This window comes from Lampetra planeri, chromosome 3, assembly GCF_965212315.1.
Source record: "Lampetra planeri chromosome 3, kcLamPlan1.2.h2, whole genome shotgun sequence".
NCBI lineage: Eukaryota > Metazoa > Chordata > Hyperoartia > Petromyzontiformes > Petromyzontidae > Lampetra > Lampetra planeri.
Genome location: NC_136109.1, coordinates 2,233,160 through 2,250,089, shown reverse-complemented (window position 1 = coordinate 2,250,089; position 16,930 = coordinate 2,233,160). Strand labels below are relative to the sequence as shown.

At 39.1% G+C, this 16,930-nt stretch overlaps 1 protein-coding gene across 1 annotated transcript in view; it reads left to right on the top strand.

Moving 5' to 3' along the window:
• The window catches only part of LOC144736307 (protein unc-13 homolog C-like), a 147,362-nt gene that overhangs the window by 91,504 nt on the left and 38,928 nt on the right, over window positions 1-16,930 (top strand). Inside the window, exons 22-23 of the mRNA XM_078618958.1 lie at window positions 5,594-5,671; window positions 13,350-13,438. Of these exons, the coding sequence (XP_078475084.1) occupies window positions 5,594-5,671; window positions 13,350-13,438 (167 nt within the window). The remainder of the gene's footprint in view (window positions 1-5,593; window positions 5,672-13,349; window positions 13,439-16,930) is intronic.

The following is a 16,930-nucleotide window of genomic DNA, read 5'->3' as shown; positions in this document are numbered from 1 at the left end:
CAATCAAGCAAACAAAACCAGACCATTGCTATAATGACCAAACATTCTCACGAGTTATGCGTGCACTCACAACTTATTTTATAGAACTTGTTCCCTATTACTCCCCAATAGCTCCCCCTCATTGTGTCTCCCCTATTTTTGTACACGCCGAACGCCACTTCTTTCTTCCCCTCGGGTTTCTTATTTCAATCAGGGTCTCATGCCCAGCACCACTGAACTGACAAGTCCCCACGTGTCACGACTCTCCTAAGCCCAACAACACCCAGTAATGTCCCCAGCTATCTTAACTATGCCCACTATACTTAGAATTGCAAGGCCTCTTAAATATTGTATTATAGTGTTGATTTTACGCCACTTGTGGACTACTGAATGCATCCATAAATCTAATCTCTCTACTTCACAAGCCAACATAAGAGGAACCCATGTTTCAACCACAGAATGTAGCCAGTTCTTAGGTTGGGTAATGCTTGGGTTTCCTTCAGAAAGCCTTGATATAAACCCTGTCTCTGCAATGGTTGCAGAGCCTCACTGTTTCACTATCCATCTAATTCCCATTGATAAATCCCTGTAGCATGCTTCACCCCTCCGGATCCCACGAAATATTATTCAGAATGTACTAATTCCTAAATGTCGAAAAATATGAACGAGAATGATATTTTGGCTAAAACTTATTCTTTACGATTATACAGCCATACACCCATAGCATTTGAATTCCTCCTTAATGGAACCAAAATAATCAAATAACATTCCAATATTAGTTGAACATAACAATAACCAAAGGTGTAACAACAACAACACTCTTCATAGAGAAGTGATAACATTTAACACAGGTCTTATGAGAAGATATCAAACGGAGAGAATGGCATTTTTAGAATGGAGGGATGTTTAGTTTGTATCATCCCCTCATCACCCAGAGTGTATCTCTAAAAAATATTTATATTACCAGCGCCTCTTCACACATACATTATATAATGGCAGGGTTTGCCCCTTGTACATGACGCCCACCTCATTAGTCTTACACAGTTGCACATGTAACAGCGACTGACAAAACAACCAAGGTTCGACTCTGCTTCATGTGAGTGCCTCACCCTCGTTTCCATCGATCGCTATCCACACAGCATCTCTACGTGCGAGTTCCATGCTCGGTCTTCCAACCTCGGAGAGCCGCTCGGCTCAGCTTAATAAATCTCCTCTTGTCCAATAAACACGGACCATCGTTTGTGTCCTTGCCTCCTGCTCCTGAAACACTAATATACATTATAAATGTACATTATAAATGTAATTCTTCCTTATACTACACGTAAGTATATTTACTCACTATTACCTCAAATGGGAATGTAATGCGGTAAGATGATGTTCTGTTGAACTTCTGCTTCTTCAATGCTTGCTTTTGACAAGATGCCCCCGAAATGCTGTTAGCCTGCCTCGGAATATTTCTTCTCCGCAATGCGGTTTCAGCTCTGGTCACCCAGACATGATTTTTAATGCAAGGGGTAAGGGCATGTTCGAGCAGGGGTCCTTACCTCTTGTTTGCAATCACCTCATCCCTTTTTGACTCTTTGGATTCGCTTCTCTATTGGACTTCAAATTCCTTCATATTGGGGTTATCTACACTTCAAACCACTTTTCAACAGGTCATAAAATTCAATCACATTTTCTGCCCAGCGACAAGATACACTTATGTTTTAAGTTAGGCAAAATTGTACACATTTCCTCCCAATTTCTATATTTGATACCTTTTATCTCAATACAGCTCTAACTTACAGTGAGGGAAAAAAGTATTTTATCCCCTGCTGATTTTATACGTTTGCCCACTGACAAAGAAATTATCAGTCCTTAATTTTAATGGTAGGTTTATTTGAACAGTGAGAGACAGAATAACAACAACACAATCCAAAAAAAAAGCATGTCAAAAATGTTATAAATTGATTTGCATTTTAATGAGGGAAATAAGTATTTGACCCCCTCTTAATCAGAAAGATTTCTGGCTCCCAGGTGTCTTTTATACAGGTAACGAGCTGAGATTAGGAGCACACTCTTAAAGGGAGTGCTCCTAATCTCAGCTTGTTACCTGTGTAGTGAGTTCAAGGAGACGTAGACGACGTAGTCGGAGGCACACTTATTTATTCAACCAAAGGGCAGAACACAATATTTGAAGGGGTAACGGCCCCTAGCCCGGCTAGTCTGCTCCCAGGTCCTCCACTAGAGAGCTTGGGGAGGCTAGCTGATCCAGCTCTGGCCAAGCTAGGATCTCGTCACCCTTAGCCAACCAGACCGGCTCTTACAAGAGCATCGGCTCTGGGCTCTCAGGGCCGCGCCGCTGGCTTGCCCTGGTCGGTCCTTAGAAGGACAGCGAGCCAGGGGAGTCCCAGGGCCTATCCTGCTGGTCTTCGATCTTCGCTGGTTAAGCTGTAATACTCGACCCCGAGCCCACCGGCTCCCCGCCTTATATAGCAACTCCCCCCCGAGGGGTGGGGCCGTGGGGGATCACAGCACCATCACAGCCCCCCAGGGCTAACCGTTGCGGACATGGATGTAGCCACCCTTACGTGTGCGGGCGCAAACACCCCTTGTGTGTTTGTTTGCCCTCCCGTAACACCCCTACACCTGTATAAAAGACACCTGTTCACAGAAGCAATCATTCAATCAGATTCCAAACTCTCCACCATGGCCAAGACCAAAGAGCTCTCCAAGGATGGCAGGGACAAGATTGTAGATCTACACAAGGCTGGAATGGGCTACAAGACCATCGCCAAGCAGCTTGGTGAGAAGGTGACAACAGTTGGTGCGATTATTCGCAAATGAAAGAAACACAAAATAACTGTCAATCTCCCTCGGCCTGGGGCTCTATGCAAGATCTCACCTCGTGGAGTTGCAATTATCATGAGAACGGTGAGGAATCAGCCCAGAACTACACGGAAGGATCTTGTCAATGATCTCAAGGCAGCTGGGACCATAGTCACCAAGAAAACAGTTGGTAAAACACTACGCCTTGAAAGACTGAAATCCTGCAGTGCCCGTAAGGTCCCCCTGCTCAAGAAAGCACATATACATGCCCGTCTGAAGTTTGCCAATGAACATCTGAATGATTCAGAGGACAACTGGGTAAAAGTGTTGTGGTCAGATGAGACCAAAATGGAGCTCTTTGGCATCAACTCAACTCGCCGTGTTTGGAGGAGGAGGAATGCTGCCTATGACCCCAAGAATACCATCCCCACCGTCAAACATGGAGGTGGAAACATTATGCTTTGGGGGTGTTTTTCTGCTAAGGGGACAGGACAACTTCACCGCATCAAAGGGACGATGGACGGGGCCATTTTTGACATGCGTTTTTCTGGATTTTTTTGTTGTTATTCTGTCTCTCACTGTTCAAATAAACCTACCATTAAAATTATAGACTGATCATTTCTTTGTCAGTGGGCAAACGTACAAAATCAGCAGGGGATCAAATACTTTTTCCCTCACTGTATAAACATAAGTCTTATCTTACTATCTCTTGTCAAAGTCTCCCTTCTCTGACCTCACTGCATCTGTATCTGTTGTCTACATATCTTCTGTAATATATATTCTTTGGTTCTTTCGGTAAAGTCCCGTAGATAGAAAAAATAACAATGAAAATAAAGTGAATAGAGATATCACGACGTTTCGATCGCAACATAAGCGGTCGTCATCAGGAAAAGGAGTTAGTTTCTAAAGGCAAACTGTTTATAAAGGTTTGGAGATGGGCGTAGCCCAAGTGTATCAGCAGCATGGGCGGGGCAGCAATGCCAATGCAGCAGCAATGCCAAAGCAGCAGCAATGCCAATGCAGCAGCAATGCCAAAGCAGCAGCAATGCCAATGCAGCAGCAATGCCAATGCAGCGAAGGGACGCCAGGAAATCACTGCACCCCGCTCCAGACACCACACTGCTGACGGTGAAGGTTGATTGACAATAAGTGGTTAATACCATCTTTCCAATGATAGCTGAGTCTATAACATTTGTAGACTATCATTATGGTTCAATATTAAGGTATACAAGAGGCATACATAATTGTTTTAAATTGGGAAAAGTCATTTGCTAGAGTTGAATGGACATTTATTTTCTCCACCATGTAGCAAATGGGTCTAGTCGGCACTTGTATTCAGCTCTGCTATTACATATGCATCCCTTGGCTAAGGTGTAACTAAGAATGTTGCCTTTCTTCATTACTTCATGCAATACCAGCCAAGCCTCTAGCCACCGGCTGCAAGGAAGAGGAATTGATCTATTTGCTGTACTTCCTCGACAGGCATTGAAACGTATTATCTCAATGGGGTCCATAAATCGCACCATTAAGCAACTGCTGTACAAGCGTGTATAACCTATGTTAATAAAAAAAAACATACCAGCAGCTTGAGCACCAAAGCTAACTCCAGACCGCCCGAAACTTTCACTTGCAGTTTCCTCTCAGGCAGGATTGGATATTGGCAGAGGCCACTGTTTCAGTGCTACACCCCTTTAACTGCTGTTGTGGGATTTGGATTGACGTTTGGTAACTGTTGTGAACACAGACTTCTGCCAACTCCACATACTACCGATGGGTAATTTTCACATGAACCAAAACAATTTAACAGGGCAACGTTTGGAAAATGTATGCTGAACCTTACACATTGTGAAGTCGTAAACCAGGGCCCAAGCCTGATGTAATCTTGTGGAGAAAACTTTTTTTTCATGAAAATATGAAAATGCCAATACGGGGAACAGCAGAGTTGCTTCATCATCGCCATCATCACGATCCATGGGCAGATAGCCCTTGGGTGTCTACTGCACATCTCATCATTTGTTTTCACTTTCCTCTGTCTTGTGCCAATATGCTTAAGTAGTGCACATCTGTCGTCATCACGCCATTCTTTGTTATGTCTTCCTCTCTCTCCGGTTCCTTCCATTGTTCTGAACAACAGACTTTGAATGTTCCTTCTGTTGTCCATTCTACTACACGTGTGTCTAAATAGTGCCAGTGTCCTTCTCATCTCTGCCTGCATCACATCTTCTGCTATGTGCCACCTTTTTCTTACTTCTGTTGATCACTCTTTGAATCTGGTTTAGACGCATTATCCTTCTGTAACAATACAATTAGAATGCCAATATTTTATCGCTGTCAGTATTTTTCAATGTCCAGGTCTCACAGGCATACAAAGCTGTACTGAACACGCACGTTCTTAAGATGTTCAGTTGGGTCCTGTAGCTGATTTACTTGCTTCTCCGTATGCCTCACTACAAGGCAAATGTGGTACTTGAATAAATGTTGATTGTCAGAGAAATTATATATCTTCCATAATAGAGGTTTGGTTGCGTGTTTTAACGACACATTTATATATTTACGCAATCTAACCCAAAAAAAACCTCTTATGGATCATTTTGGTCGCGAAAGCTGACTTGTTAAACCAAATTCCATATCTGTTAGCCTATCTTATCCCTTTCCACATTTATCCACATCGTCAGCACATTTTTAATAGGGACGGTTACAATTAAAGAAAATAAAATGTTTAAAAAGTATAATTGAAATAATGTTTTAAAGAATATATAAATGCTGATGTTTTTAACGGTGTGTTTTTTGTTGTTGTTTCATGCAGGCCTGTTTCCTGATGAATAACATCCAGCAATTACGTGTGCAACTGGAAAGGATGTTCCAGGCCATGGGGGGCAAAGAGGTCAGCATCACTGAAATGCGTTATGCTTCCCCATGTGACTGAAATTAAAATTGTATATCTTAATTGCTAGCACACATAAATGAGACAATTTTGATAATTAATGTGAGAAATAACGTTTTTTTGTAACACATTTAAGAATTAATATTGTACATTGGAAGGGGTGTAATACCGATTATGGATGGAATTCTTAAATGATTAATTAGCGAGAGCAATTAATACATTTTTCGACATGCAGCATTACATTTTTGTTCATTCTTATTGATAAAAATGTATACTTTGCAACTGTAAAGAGTAAACTAAGATAAACAAATCTGCATAAAGAATGGGAGTTACCATAGGATTAGGACAGATTACCATCGGCCATTATATTTTGGACGTTTTCTCTTGGAAACTGCCATGCGAAGGTTTGTCTGTGGAGGCTTTTATTGCTGCACTCTCCGTCCAGACGCAAAATGAGATTTTTAAATCTCAAATCCAAATCTCCATTTTGTATTTGGAGGGCTACGTTTTTTTATCTACACTAATAAAAGCTTGTATCTGGAGCTCGTTTTTAAGAGAGCTGAATAAAATATATTTCTTCTTTGGTTCTTTTCGGTTAAGTCACGTCTAAAAATAAAATAATAAATTAAAATAAAATAACATATTACGACGTTTCGATTGCAACACAAGCAATCATCATCAGGCATAAAAGAAATAGCAACAAAAATCTAACTAGAAAAAACTATAGACAGACATACAAGCAGACAGACATCACAACGGCACACAGAGAGAGGAGCAAGCTGACAACGCGGCACGGGCACGCAAGCTTGCAAGCTGACAACGCGGCACGGGCACGCAAGCTTGCGTGTCCGTGCCGCGTTGTCAGCTTGCTCCTCTCTCTGTGTGCCGTTGTGATGTCTGTCTGCTTGTATGTCTGTCTATAGTTTTTTCTAGTTAGATTTTTGTTGCTATTTCTTTTATGCCTGATGATGATTGCTTGTGTTGCAATCGAAACGTCGTATATGTTATTTTATTTTAATTTATTATTTTATTTTTAGACGTGACTTAACCGAAAAGAACCAAAGAATAATTCCTGCAGTCACGAAAGCTCCTAAATTAAAAATATATTTCGCTATAGTTAAGGTACTTGTTTAAAGAATGTGATGCTAACGCCGATAAAAAGTGGTCAAAGCCTTCTCACTACCAGTTACTACTGACTTGTAAACTCGAATAATTTTAACACATCCTAGATTGCAACCGTTATTCACAGCTGTACCATTATCGTACCATTATTGCAACATATTTAGTCTTTCCAATACTTCAGATGAAATCCAACATACTGCTTTTCGTTACTTAATTCAATTCTACATTAAACCCAACACCGTAGATAGTATCCATACACTAAACAATACACCAATTAATACAATTAAAATGTACTTAAAGTGGCTTGCTTGCTTTGCTTAAGCTTTGTATGTAGCCACCTTGATCTGCTCCTTTGAAGCATATTCACGTTGGTCTGGCCAATGTATTGTCTGAGCTCTAAATATAATGATTTGGGTGTTGAACAATAAACATAGAGAAATTTAACATTTTAAATATATTAGAATCACAATCTTTATTTAAACTGGAGGAATCCAATGAGCTATGAAGATCTTTTTCACAGTTGTGCCAAATTGGGGCATGTCAGCAAGTGACAACAACAAACAATATGCCAAAGTGTGAAGTTAAAATGCCTGGCCTTAACTTATTAAACCCTAATCTTGGACAAACAAATGTGTTTGCAGCCATAGATATCACCAGTGACACTTAATACAATTAAAATGTAGTGACACTGGTGTATCTATGGCTGCAAACATAGGTATTTGCAAACACAGGTATTTACAAACAAATGAGTTTGCAGCCATACATATCACTAGTGACAGTGGTGGAGAGGTGAGTTGGGGTGAATGCAGTGCTTTCTGTGCATCTCTTTGATCCTTCGCTTTTTGTCTTAATGATAGGATTTATAATTCTTGCGATATAATGGCACCAACTGAATTCCGAATACTGTATGAAAGAACAGGTTTATTATTGAATACAGCATTAAATAAGATAGCCAAGCATGATGTGCTGATGCTTTTCATCATCATAATAATCAGCCGTGATCTATTCACTTTGGGATTAAGGTCTCTCCAATGCTTCTGCCATTACTCACAGTCGTGCTACAGCTATAGCTTCTGCAACAAGAACTAATCTCATTATCTCCTCAATTTATGTACTTTTAGGCATGTTCCCTCCGTTTGGCTGCCACTAGTTTTTGGCCCATCCATTTTCTGTGACGCATGCTGCCCAAGTCCACTTTCTTTTGTCGAGTCGACATGTCTGCAACTTGCTGGCGTTCGCTGATCCACGTGTTCCTCCGTCGCACGGTGTAAAATCCAAGCGTGCACTTCTTCATACCTCTTTGCGCGCACTTTTCACATCTCGTTCCACTGTGTCATGACCGTGTTTAAAAATCCGTACGTCATGGCAATTAATATACACCGCTAAAAAAACTCAGCAACATGAACTTGAAAATGAAAAGTAGTATACCATTTTGTAAAAAAAACACGTCGTTTTAATTGGTGCTTACCACCCGCTTTAACATGGTTCAGAAACGTGGTCATTCGTGGGAATTTTGGAACAAAACCAAGCGTGTGCATAGAAGCGTGGAATGAATCTTTCTTGGAATTATATTGAAAGACAGAAAGAGGTTTATAGAACATACACAGGTAAACGGCTTAGTTCAAACTAATTAATACAAGTGGGCTTGGGCAGGACACTTCGCTGTAAGGGATGATTGACGATGGTCAACAATAATGTGGCAACCAAGAAATGGAACGCATCTGATAGGACGTCCTCCAATGAGATGGAGCAATTAAGAAATCAGTTTGCGTTCAGGTGTTAGGTGGATTGTTACATCACGGCATAGTGGGAGGTGGCAATGGCATGGGGAGGCCTTCATTGAGTAGGAGAGTGACCATGGCTGATGATTATCATGATAATACAAAAACATTCTTTAGTTACATTGGTATGTTGATTTTTCTTATTAAGTTCAGGTTTTCAAAGCATCCGGCCTGCTCTTGTCCACCTCTATAATTCATTCTTTCCATTCTCTTTACCTGCTCCTAAGCATGTCGACTCTCATGTTGTTTCCAGTTTTGTCCCTCAAACAGATATCATATTACATTATAATCAAAGAAGATCAGGATGTCTATTTAAAGGCTATGGTTGTGACATGGGCTTATTTGACCATTAGAGTCTAGACAATGGGGGAAAAAAAGATGAGAAGTCTAAGTGGGTACCTTGACACAGAGTTGAAGATATCCCGAGTGAAACAGCATGTTCAATAACAAGGGGAGATGACAATGCTTGTGGCCTGATGTAGAGTGTTGATCGCGCCACGCCTCCGATTAGCAGCACGGTTGCATACGTACGGTGCGAAAGAAGTTCAAAATACATAACTTAGTTATAACTGTTCATTTGAAAATACATTCAATGTAAAGATTAATACGTTTCATATGAATAGTTGAGCCATGGGACATGGCTCAAATATAACCCACAGCCGTAATATGGTGGAATTAATATTGATCAAAGTCTGACTTTTCAGAATTATAATTTTCTCTCTACTGTACTTTTTCTCCAGGTTATCCCAAGCAACACATTACATTGTAATGGAGCACATTACCACACAATTCTTGAAAACCGATACCAATTACTAACTGCTGGATTTTTTTATTAATATAAATAATCTGGATCCGATAGATAAAATCACGGATTTTATTGGATAATTTCAGGGTCCTATTTATTTTACATACTGATTCATACGTTTATGTTTAAAACGCAGTGAGAACTTTCAAAGCCAGGCTAATTATAGTTACGTGATATGTCTGGCATACTGAAAATAATACATATCAGGTAATTAAATTTTACAACGTGATAATATATGTTATTAAAATGTAATAAATATGAACTATAGCATTCACTGTACAATAATGCAACGAAATACCGATTGCACATTTGAAGCCATAAAACAGTGGTGGAAGACTAAAGGAATGTTCTGAAACGCTTGAAGAATTAATGTTACTTATAAAATAAGTATGTAGTTCAACAGACACGAGAGCACCAAGAAGATCAGCGTCAAATGAAATAGGTTTGCTAAATTCCATACAACAGATAAGTGTATAGGTTGTATTATCCCTAGTGCACATACGAATGCCGTCTCCAACTTGCATTGTGCCCAGTGTGGGTTGTAAAAAAAAAGACCCAGATTAGCTAGAGGCCAATATGCATTTGTATACTGTTATATTTATTCTTAATCTATAAAAATGACCAATAGAGTTGTTTTAGGTTACATCGTGTAAATATATTAATGTGTCGTTAAAACCCGCCACCACCCGACACAGCCAAACTAGTAAGGGTTGTCACGTAAACAGAACGTGCCAATTCGTCAATTATACAGCACACCAGTGTGTTGCATCCAAGTCCTAGATGATAACAACATCAATGCTGCTTTATATTGTGTCTTCATGTGCTCACATCCCAAGACACTGTACATTAACAGGAAATACATATTTAATCAAAACATATAAAGGAAAAGAAGTCATGCGGCCAATGGAGCCAGGGCAGAGCCAGGAAGAGTCCCCAGTATGTGGAATGGGTGCCAAGCAAGGTCCAGGAGACGGTGCTGGAACTCGACCAGCAATTGGGATCAAAACAATAGAATACACAGTAAACGCAATAAACTAACAAAAAATAATAATGGAGGGATAACAAAGGAAGAATATCGCTTCAGGGTTTGTCAGCGGAAACCCTCAGCGTTCAGCTGCCTAAGCCAATTGAGGAGGTGTGGACTACAAGGCAGGCACCACCAAACGGTGGCCATCTTCTCACTGTCCTGCTTAGTTAGTATTGATTTATTTTTTAAACAGCAATTTTCACGATTGACCACCTTATTCCAACCTTTAGACTGAAATGTTTTGGTATTTGCAAAAAAGGACTAGGCTGGTTTTCAAATTATCTTGGAAGAATGAAATAACGTGCAGAATTTGAAAACAATTTATCAGACTTTTCTCTTACTGCAAAGGTTGATCTACTTTTGTTCTTCCAGCTCAAATAGATCAGTCAATAAAGCAATTTAATACTATATACGCTACTTGCCTACATTATTTGCAATTTAATTCAAACTAAATTACAGTTTTAGTTCAATAACATTAAAAAGGTGTTGTATATCATTAATATGCTTTCTACATGCAAGTAAGAAAATATGTTAAACACTAACCAGCCCTCAATCATCAATAATACAAAACACTTGTGCAATGCCATTAAACACGTTACATAGTTCTAGCGTGGAAAATATCCTTAAAATATGTAATGCCTCTACAAAACCTTATAAAGAGCAGGTAAAAATCTCAATGGATATAAATCATGTTCTTATTATCCAATTTCCATCAACTCCTTGCCTCCAACATATTGATTATGATGACATGATTTATATGTCTGCTCTAATCAAGCTTCAAATAGACTAAACTATTTTTTTCATTTGGCCCTGCAATCTCAAACTAGAACCACTCCACTCATAGTTTTGATGTCTACATTAGGACTGGCTACTTGCTGCTCCCTCTATCAAGAGCCATATATCAGTTTAGTTTGGCTATAAAGTGATGGCAATTAAATTATCTCCAAGTCTATATCGTCGATTAACTTCAAATATGACTGCAATTTATGTCAATTCTCCAGAGGCTATGGCCAAATGTGATTCAAGTTTATGTTTAACCAGGCGAGCACTCAAGGGACCAGGAGAGTGTCATTTACAAGAGCGATCTGGGTCACTAAATTGATGAAAGCAAAACAAATAAAACAAGGTACAGCAATGAAGCAAATTGAAAATCTGAGCAAAATCAACCTTGTCAGATGGGAAATTGAAAATATTGCACGAACAAAAATCAATGTTAATTTATAAATTCCCTGTAGCTTTCATCAGCTCGGACAAATTATATTTAGACTGATCATAATATAATTACAATTAAGTTACAGAACCATTAAACAGATGTAGGGTGACTATTGCACTAATATGTAAATTGACAAGGAAATATGTCAAATGGGATTGTAAAGTATAATTAAGAACCAACAGCTTTAGATCCAATTGTGATTTAGATGGGAGAGTCACAAAGGGCACTTTTGATGCGATGGAATTGGAGGTGTGTGGGTATTGATCACAAAACACGCTTGGTGCTCCCCATGCATCGAATAGTATCACATCCCTTTTACATTTAGCAACTATTCCTTCTCAGTATTTAATGAGCCACTGAAGTAAATATGCATTTGAGTAGTTAAGGTAAATATGTTTTCACTCTTTGGTTATTTATGGTTTTACTCAAAGTTCTATTTAAACTTTACATGGGTTAATATACCACATTTATAAATGTTATGAATGATATCAGATATGTTTAATGTATATATATTTATTATTCTTGTTGTAAAAAATACTATTATTTGAATACTTACTTTATTCCGATGTTTTTATGAGGATTGCACTTTCTTAGTATTACTGCATTTGCTTTTCTGGGCCAATTGTCCCTTGAAAAAGAGACTGCGTATCAATGGGCTGTCATCTGGTTATAAATAGATGGTTTGTTTGATTAAAAAATGGGTGTTTGCGTCAAGAGTACGGTTTGTAAGAATAGATACGTTTGCACAATGCGAACAATTTCATTGCAGAAGAAGATACGAAATGTATGTGTTCATAAATGACTGGCGGCAAAGCATTGTATATATTATTAGGGTGGGAGAATGAGATTGGTAAAGTCAAGTACACGGGTTGCAATGAGGAAAAATTACAAGACAAGACATTAGAGCTCCAGCCAGGTTGCGGAATACTGTGCAGCATTTGCAGGATACGACATAAAGAAGGAAATTAAGGAGTTTCATGGTGGCATTAGGCTGGCTGCATTGAACTCTTAATCTTTATTACTGATAAAAAAAAAACTGTATCCAAGATTTCCCAAAGTAGACATGGACACATTTAAATTATGAATGCTAATACATATTATTCAGGATATAATAACTATCACTTTTTTAACTAAAATATATAATTTTGGTCATAATACACAAATATAAGTAACATTCCCGATTCATATACGTTGTCCCCACTGTATATTCTATACTCTTTGGTTATTTCGGTAAAGTCACGTAGGTACGACGTTTCGGGCGCAACACAAGCGTCCATCATCAGGTGGGAATGCTTGTGTTGCGCCCGAAACGTCGTGATTTATTTTATTTTATACCTACGTGACTTTACCGAAAGAACCAAAGAGTATGGATTCCTGCAGTCACGAAAGCTTCAAATCAAGATTGTATATGTTAAATCTGGAAGAGCAAAAAACAATACAATTATTATGCTTATTTCATGATAATTCCTCAAGATCGTACATCCTTTCTTTTTTGCTGTCATGTCCTGGCCGCTTTGCACTTTGTTGGGACAATGTACATTATTGGAACAAATTTTGTTCACTTAAAAAAAAACCCAGTTATTATTGAGGATTTATTTTTAATAGAATGCGATGTCTGTATGATTGTAATTATGCTCCTTAAATGGTAGGGTTTATGGCTATGTCACTGTGCAAATGCTGTGGTTTGTGATGTGCTTTTATAATGAACACACTGTGTTTCTTACCAATAGCTTGATGCTGAGACCAGTGAGATGCTCAACGAACTACAAGTCAAACTGAATGGCGTTTTAGATGAGCTGAGCCGAGTGTTTGGCATCAGGTAAGGAGGAAACGTTACTTGTATATACATATTATGCGTGTGACAATTTTGAAAGCGTGTCCCCGTGATCACTCAGCATTCGTGTTACGTGTGACTTTAAAGTTATATTCATTCGTCATCTCCGAGAAAACGCCTTCATTTGTCAGTCCACTATTTGTTAATCCATTATTTAATTCAAGCCAAGCAGCGGTGGCACATGCCTGTAATCAAACACTGTGGAGGCATCGCACAAATGTTGTTCAACTCCCATCCCGTGGGGAACGAGGTGCCGTACCCTGCATTGCCAGATGAAGGCAGTACAGCAACTGTATGAATCACGATCAGTTTCCATATGTACGGGGATAAAGTGTTGCCCCCTCTCACTCTCACTTATAAACACTCATTAATTTGCTGTAAATATTTTAAAATAAAAACCCATTGTATGAACCTCCTGAAAAAGAATGCTACGACTCAGCGTGGCTATCCTGGATACAAAATTTAAAATGTAACTAATTTTGGAAATTTTAATACATTTTATTTGGGTAACACAGTACAGTATTTCCTCATGTAATGTGGTAGGTGCATTCCTGAAAAGTGCCACATTAAGCAAAAATGCGTTGAACGAAACCAAATTGCCACTAAGATGGCAGGAGAAAGAACTGTGTTACCCAAATAACATTTATATACTGTGTTATTCTGCGCGTGTACCCAAAATTCCTGTAGCAGTCAGCCCAACAGAGTAGAACGTTGTCGACCGCTCGTTCTGTGCAGTGTCAAGAGTGGGGCAGGGCCAGTCTCTGTTGGGTGGCTTGTAGACATTGGGGAGTTGTTAGTTCACCATTTCGGACGCTGATGCATCGTAACAGGTAGACTGCATAAAGGTTGCGATCTTCCACCCACACAGATATCAAATAGAGATATATACAGAAACTAACATGGAGAGACACAAGGTGAGATAGAGAGACACGGGGAGATACAAATATTGATAGAGAAGATGGAGATACACTAACGAGATAGAGATACGTGGAAAAAGAGATAAAGAAATGAAGATACAGAGAGAAAGGGAGGGATCCAGAGATACAGAAAGGGACACATACACAGGGATAGAGACAAGCACATGGAGACTGACACAAGGAAGACATGTCTTTAGAACAGTGGTTGTGCATCAAAAACCCCCACCACACTCTAAATAGAAAGCATAAGAGTGTAATAAATGTCGTGGAAGCGACTTCTGGAATCAAGGTCTTTATTTGTCTTTCGTTCACAACACTCTTCATATAAATTCCACTCCTGTCTTACTCCTTCACGCTGCTGACAGCGTGAGAGGGAGAGAGAGAGACTCGTGCTGCCACGTGGCAGGCCTGGACCCCCGCTCCAGCGTGGCCTCACCCTTCGTTCGTTCCAGATCTGACCACGTGTTGTCCGTCTCCACCCCTTTTAATGCCCGGGTCACGTGGTACCTTTCCACCAGTCCTGGTTAACCTCCATGGAATCTTCCAGACTCCATCGTACGATCCCAGGACCACGCCCCTGACTCGTCCCCCCATTGGCTGTGGCTAAAGCCAGCAGATCCAATCATCTACTTGCAGATGTCACCTTCCCATTACGTCAGGGCCACGCCCCTAGATTTCTCCCCATTGGCTATTGGCCAGGACCGGTAGAGCCAATCATCGTAACGAGGTGTAATCAATCAACCACTCGGATATACCCTCACATTACAAGAGTACTACTGGAACGCACCTCCAATTATCGCCATATTTATTGTGCATACATGGAATTGCGAGACAAATTCATCCAATTACCCACAGGTTTCACTGTGGGTATTGACCAGCCTTTTTCCCCAGTACGCACGTTCAGAAAATCATCACAGATCGAATTATCCATTAATTTTTCGCAGATAGGAGTGGAGATAAATCACTCCCAATGATCAGCAATTATTTACACATTTTCCCACACATAATGAAGCAAGAATAATCGGCTCCGTGGTATTATTTTGACATTGCCGCACATAAATGTTGTCCTGTACAATGATTTTGCACCAAGTAACATGTATCACATTTGAATGCATCTTTTTTCCCTTTGTTTAAATGGATAAACAAGAATATGAATCTTATTTTAGTAACAAATAGCATTTAGCTTTAGTAATATGATACTCCTCCATAGCGCAGAAACAATGTTTCAGAAACCATGGTGGAATAATGAAGGGGATTTTAGTTTTCAATGTTAGTAGCATGCATGCCAAACAGAACTCCATCAGTGATTTCTGAGGTTGCTCAAGATATGTCATTAGATTCAACACAAGTTATTCATGCAGTGGTCACCAACACGCTCTGATCATATACATATATATTAGAACATGATTCCAGTGAACGCCATTCCAATGCTGGGCACTAGAGTAGTAGTCTCGTGTATATGATCGGAGTTTTAAAATTGGGATATCAGGGAAAAACAGGTATCAGATTTCATTCCAGACAGCAGCTTTGTAATACCAAACTGTAAAGTTTTTGCAGCAAGTAATTACTCAGACTGGCAAGACCCTGCATACATAATATTACGCAGGGTTTTGGTGCATACACAGAATAACAAGTTCAAGAGTAAAAAAAGAGTAACACAGATTATCACTGGTCAACAAAAAAAACGTTTTTTTCTGGCTTGGACTTTTGCAGCTATTTTAGACTAATTTCAGGGTGCTGATTCTAAATCTGATCTCAGATTTTCTCTATCACATCATTTTTATGCTATCGCATACCCCATTTTCATTGATTTTACCCGAAATTAACTCTGTCACTTATGATTGCAAGTTGTTGCGAGTCAGTGACTGCTTTAGTGTTAAAATATGGTGCTGTATTTTTAGGATAGTGTGTTTATAATATCATTTTATGTAGATATCCACATTTATTTAATATTTTTCTTCTGCAGTTTTTATTGAAAATGCAATATTTGATATCTCAAAAACCTGATGTAATAGACAAAAACTGATGCCAGATTTGTAATCAGCACCCCAAAATTACCTTCAAACCGGTGGAATACCTTACGCCAGAAAAAGTGTGTTGACCAGTGTTATCCTTGTCACTAGGTCAAACAATTGATTATAACGTTTCTCAACGTCATTCAAGTTTAACTCTACTCTTAGATATTGCACCAGTTAAATGTATAAAGAATATGTATAATGGTAGTATAAAATTATTGCTCAAATAAATGTTTTGCACAAATTTGACAGTACTTCATAAAAGGTCACATTGAACTTAAAAAACATACTGCTCCACAAGGACAGAGTACAAACTGCTTGATAATTTCCCACATTTTCAACAAAGAACTGTGATGGATTAAGTTATTGTGATATTTTGTTGTATGAATATTAATGTAAATCAAATGGTTTTTACATTTAAACCAAAACTAATTCAGGATAGAACATAATTCATAAAGGATTGATCATGGATTAAAGTTGCTATGGAAATAGTGTGCTTCTATTTGCATATGTATAAGAAAGGACAGGTTTTTAATCCTTCTTAA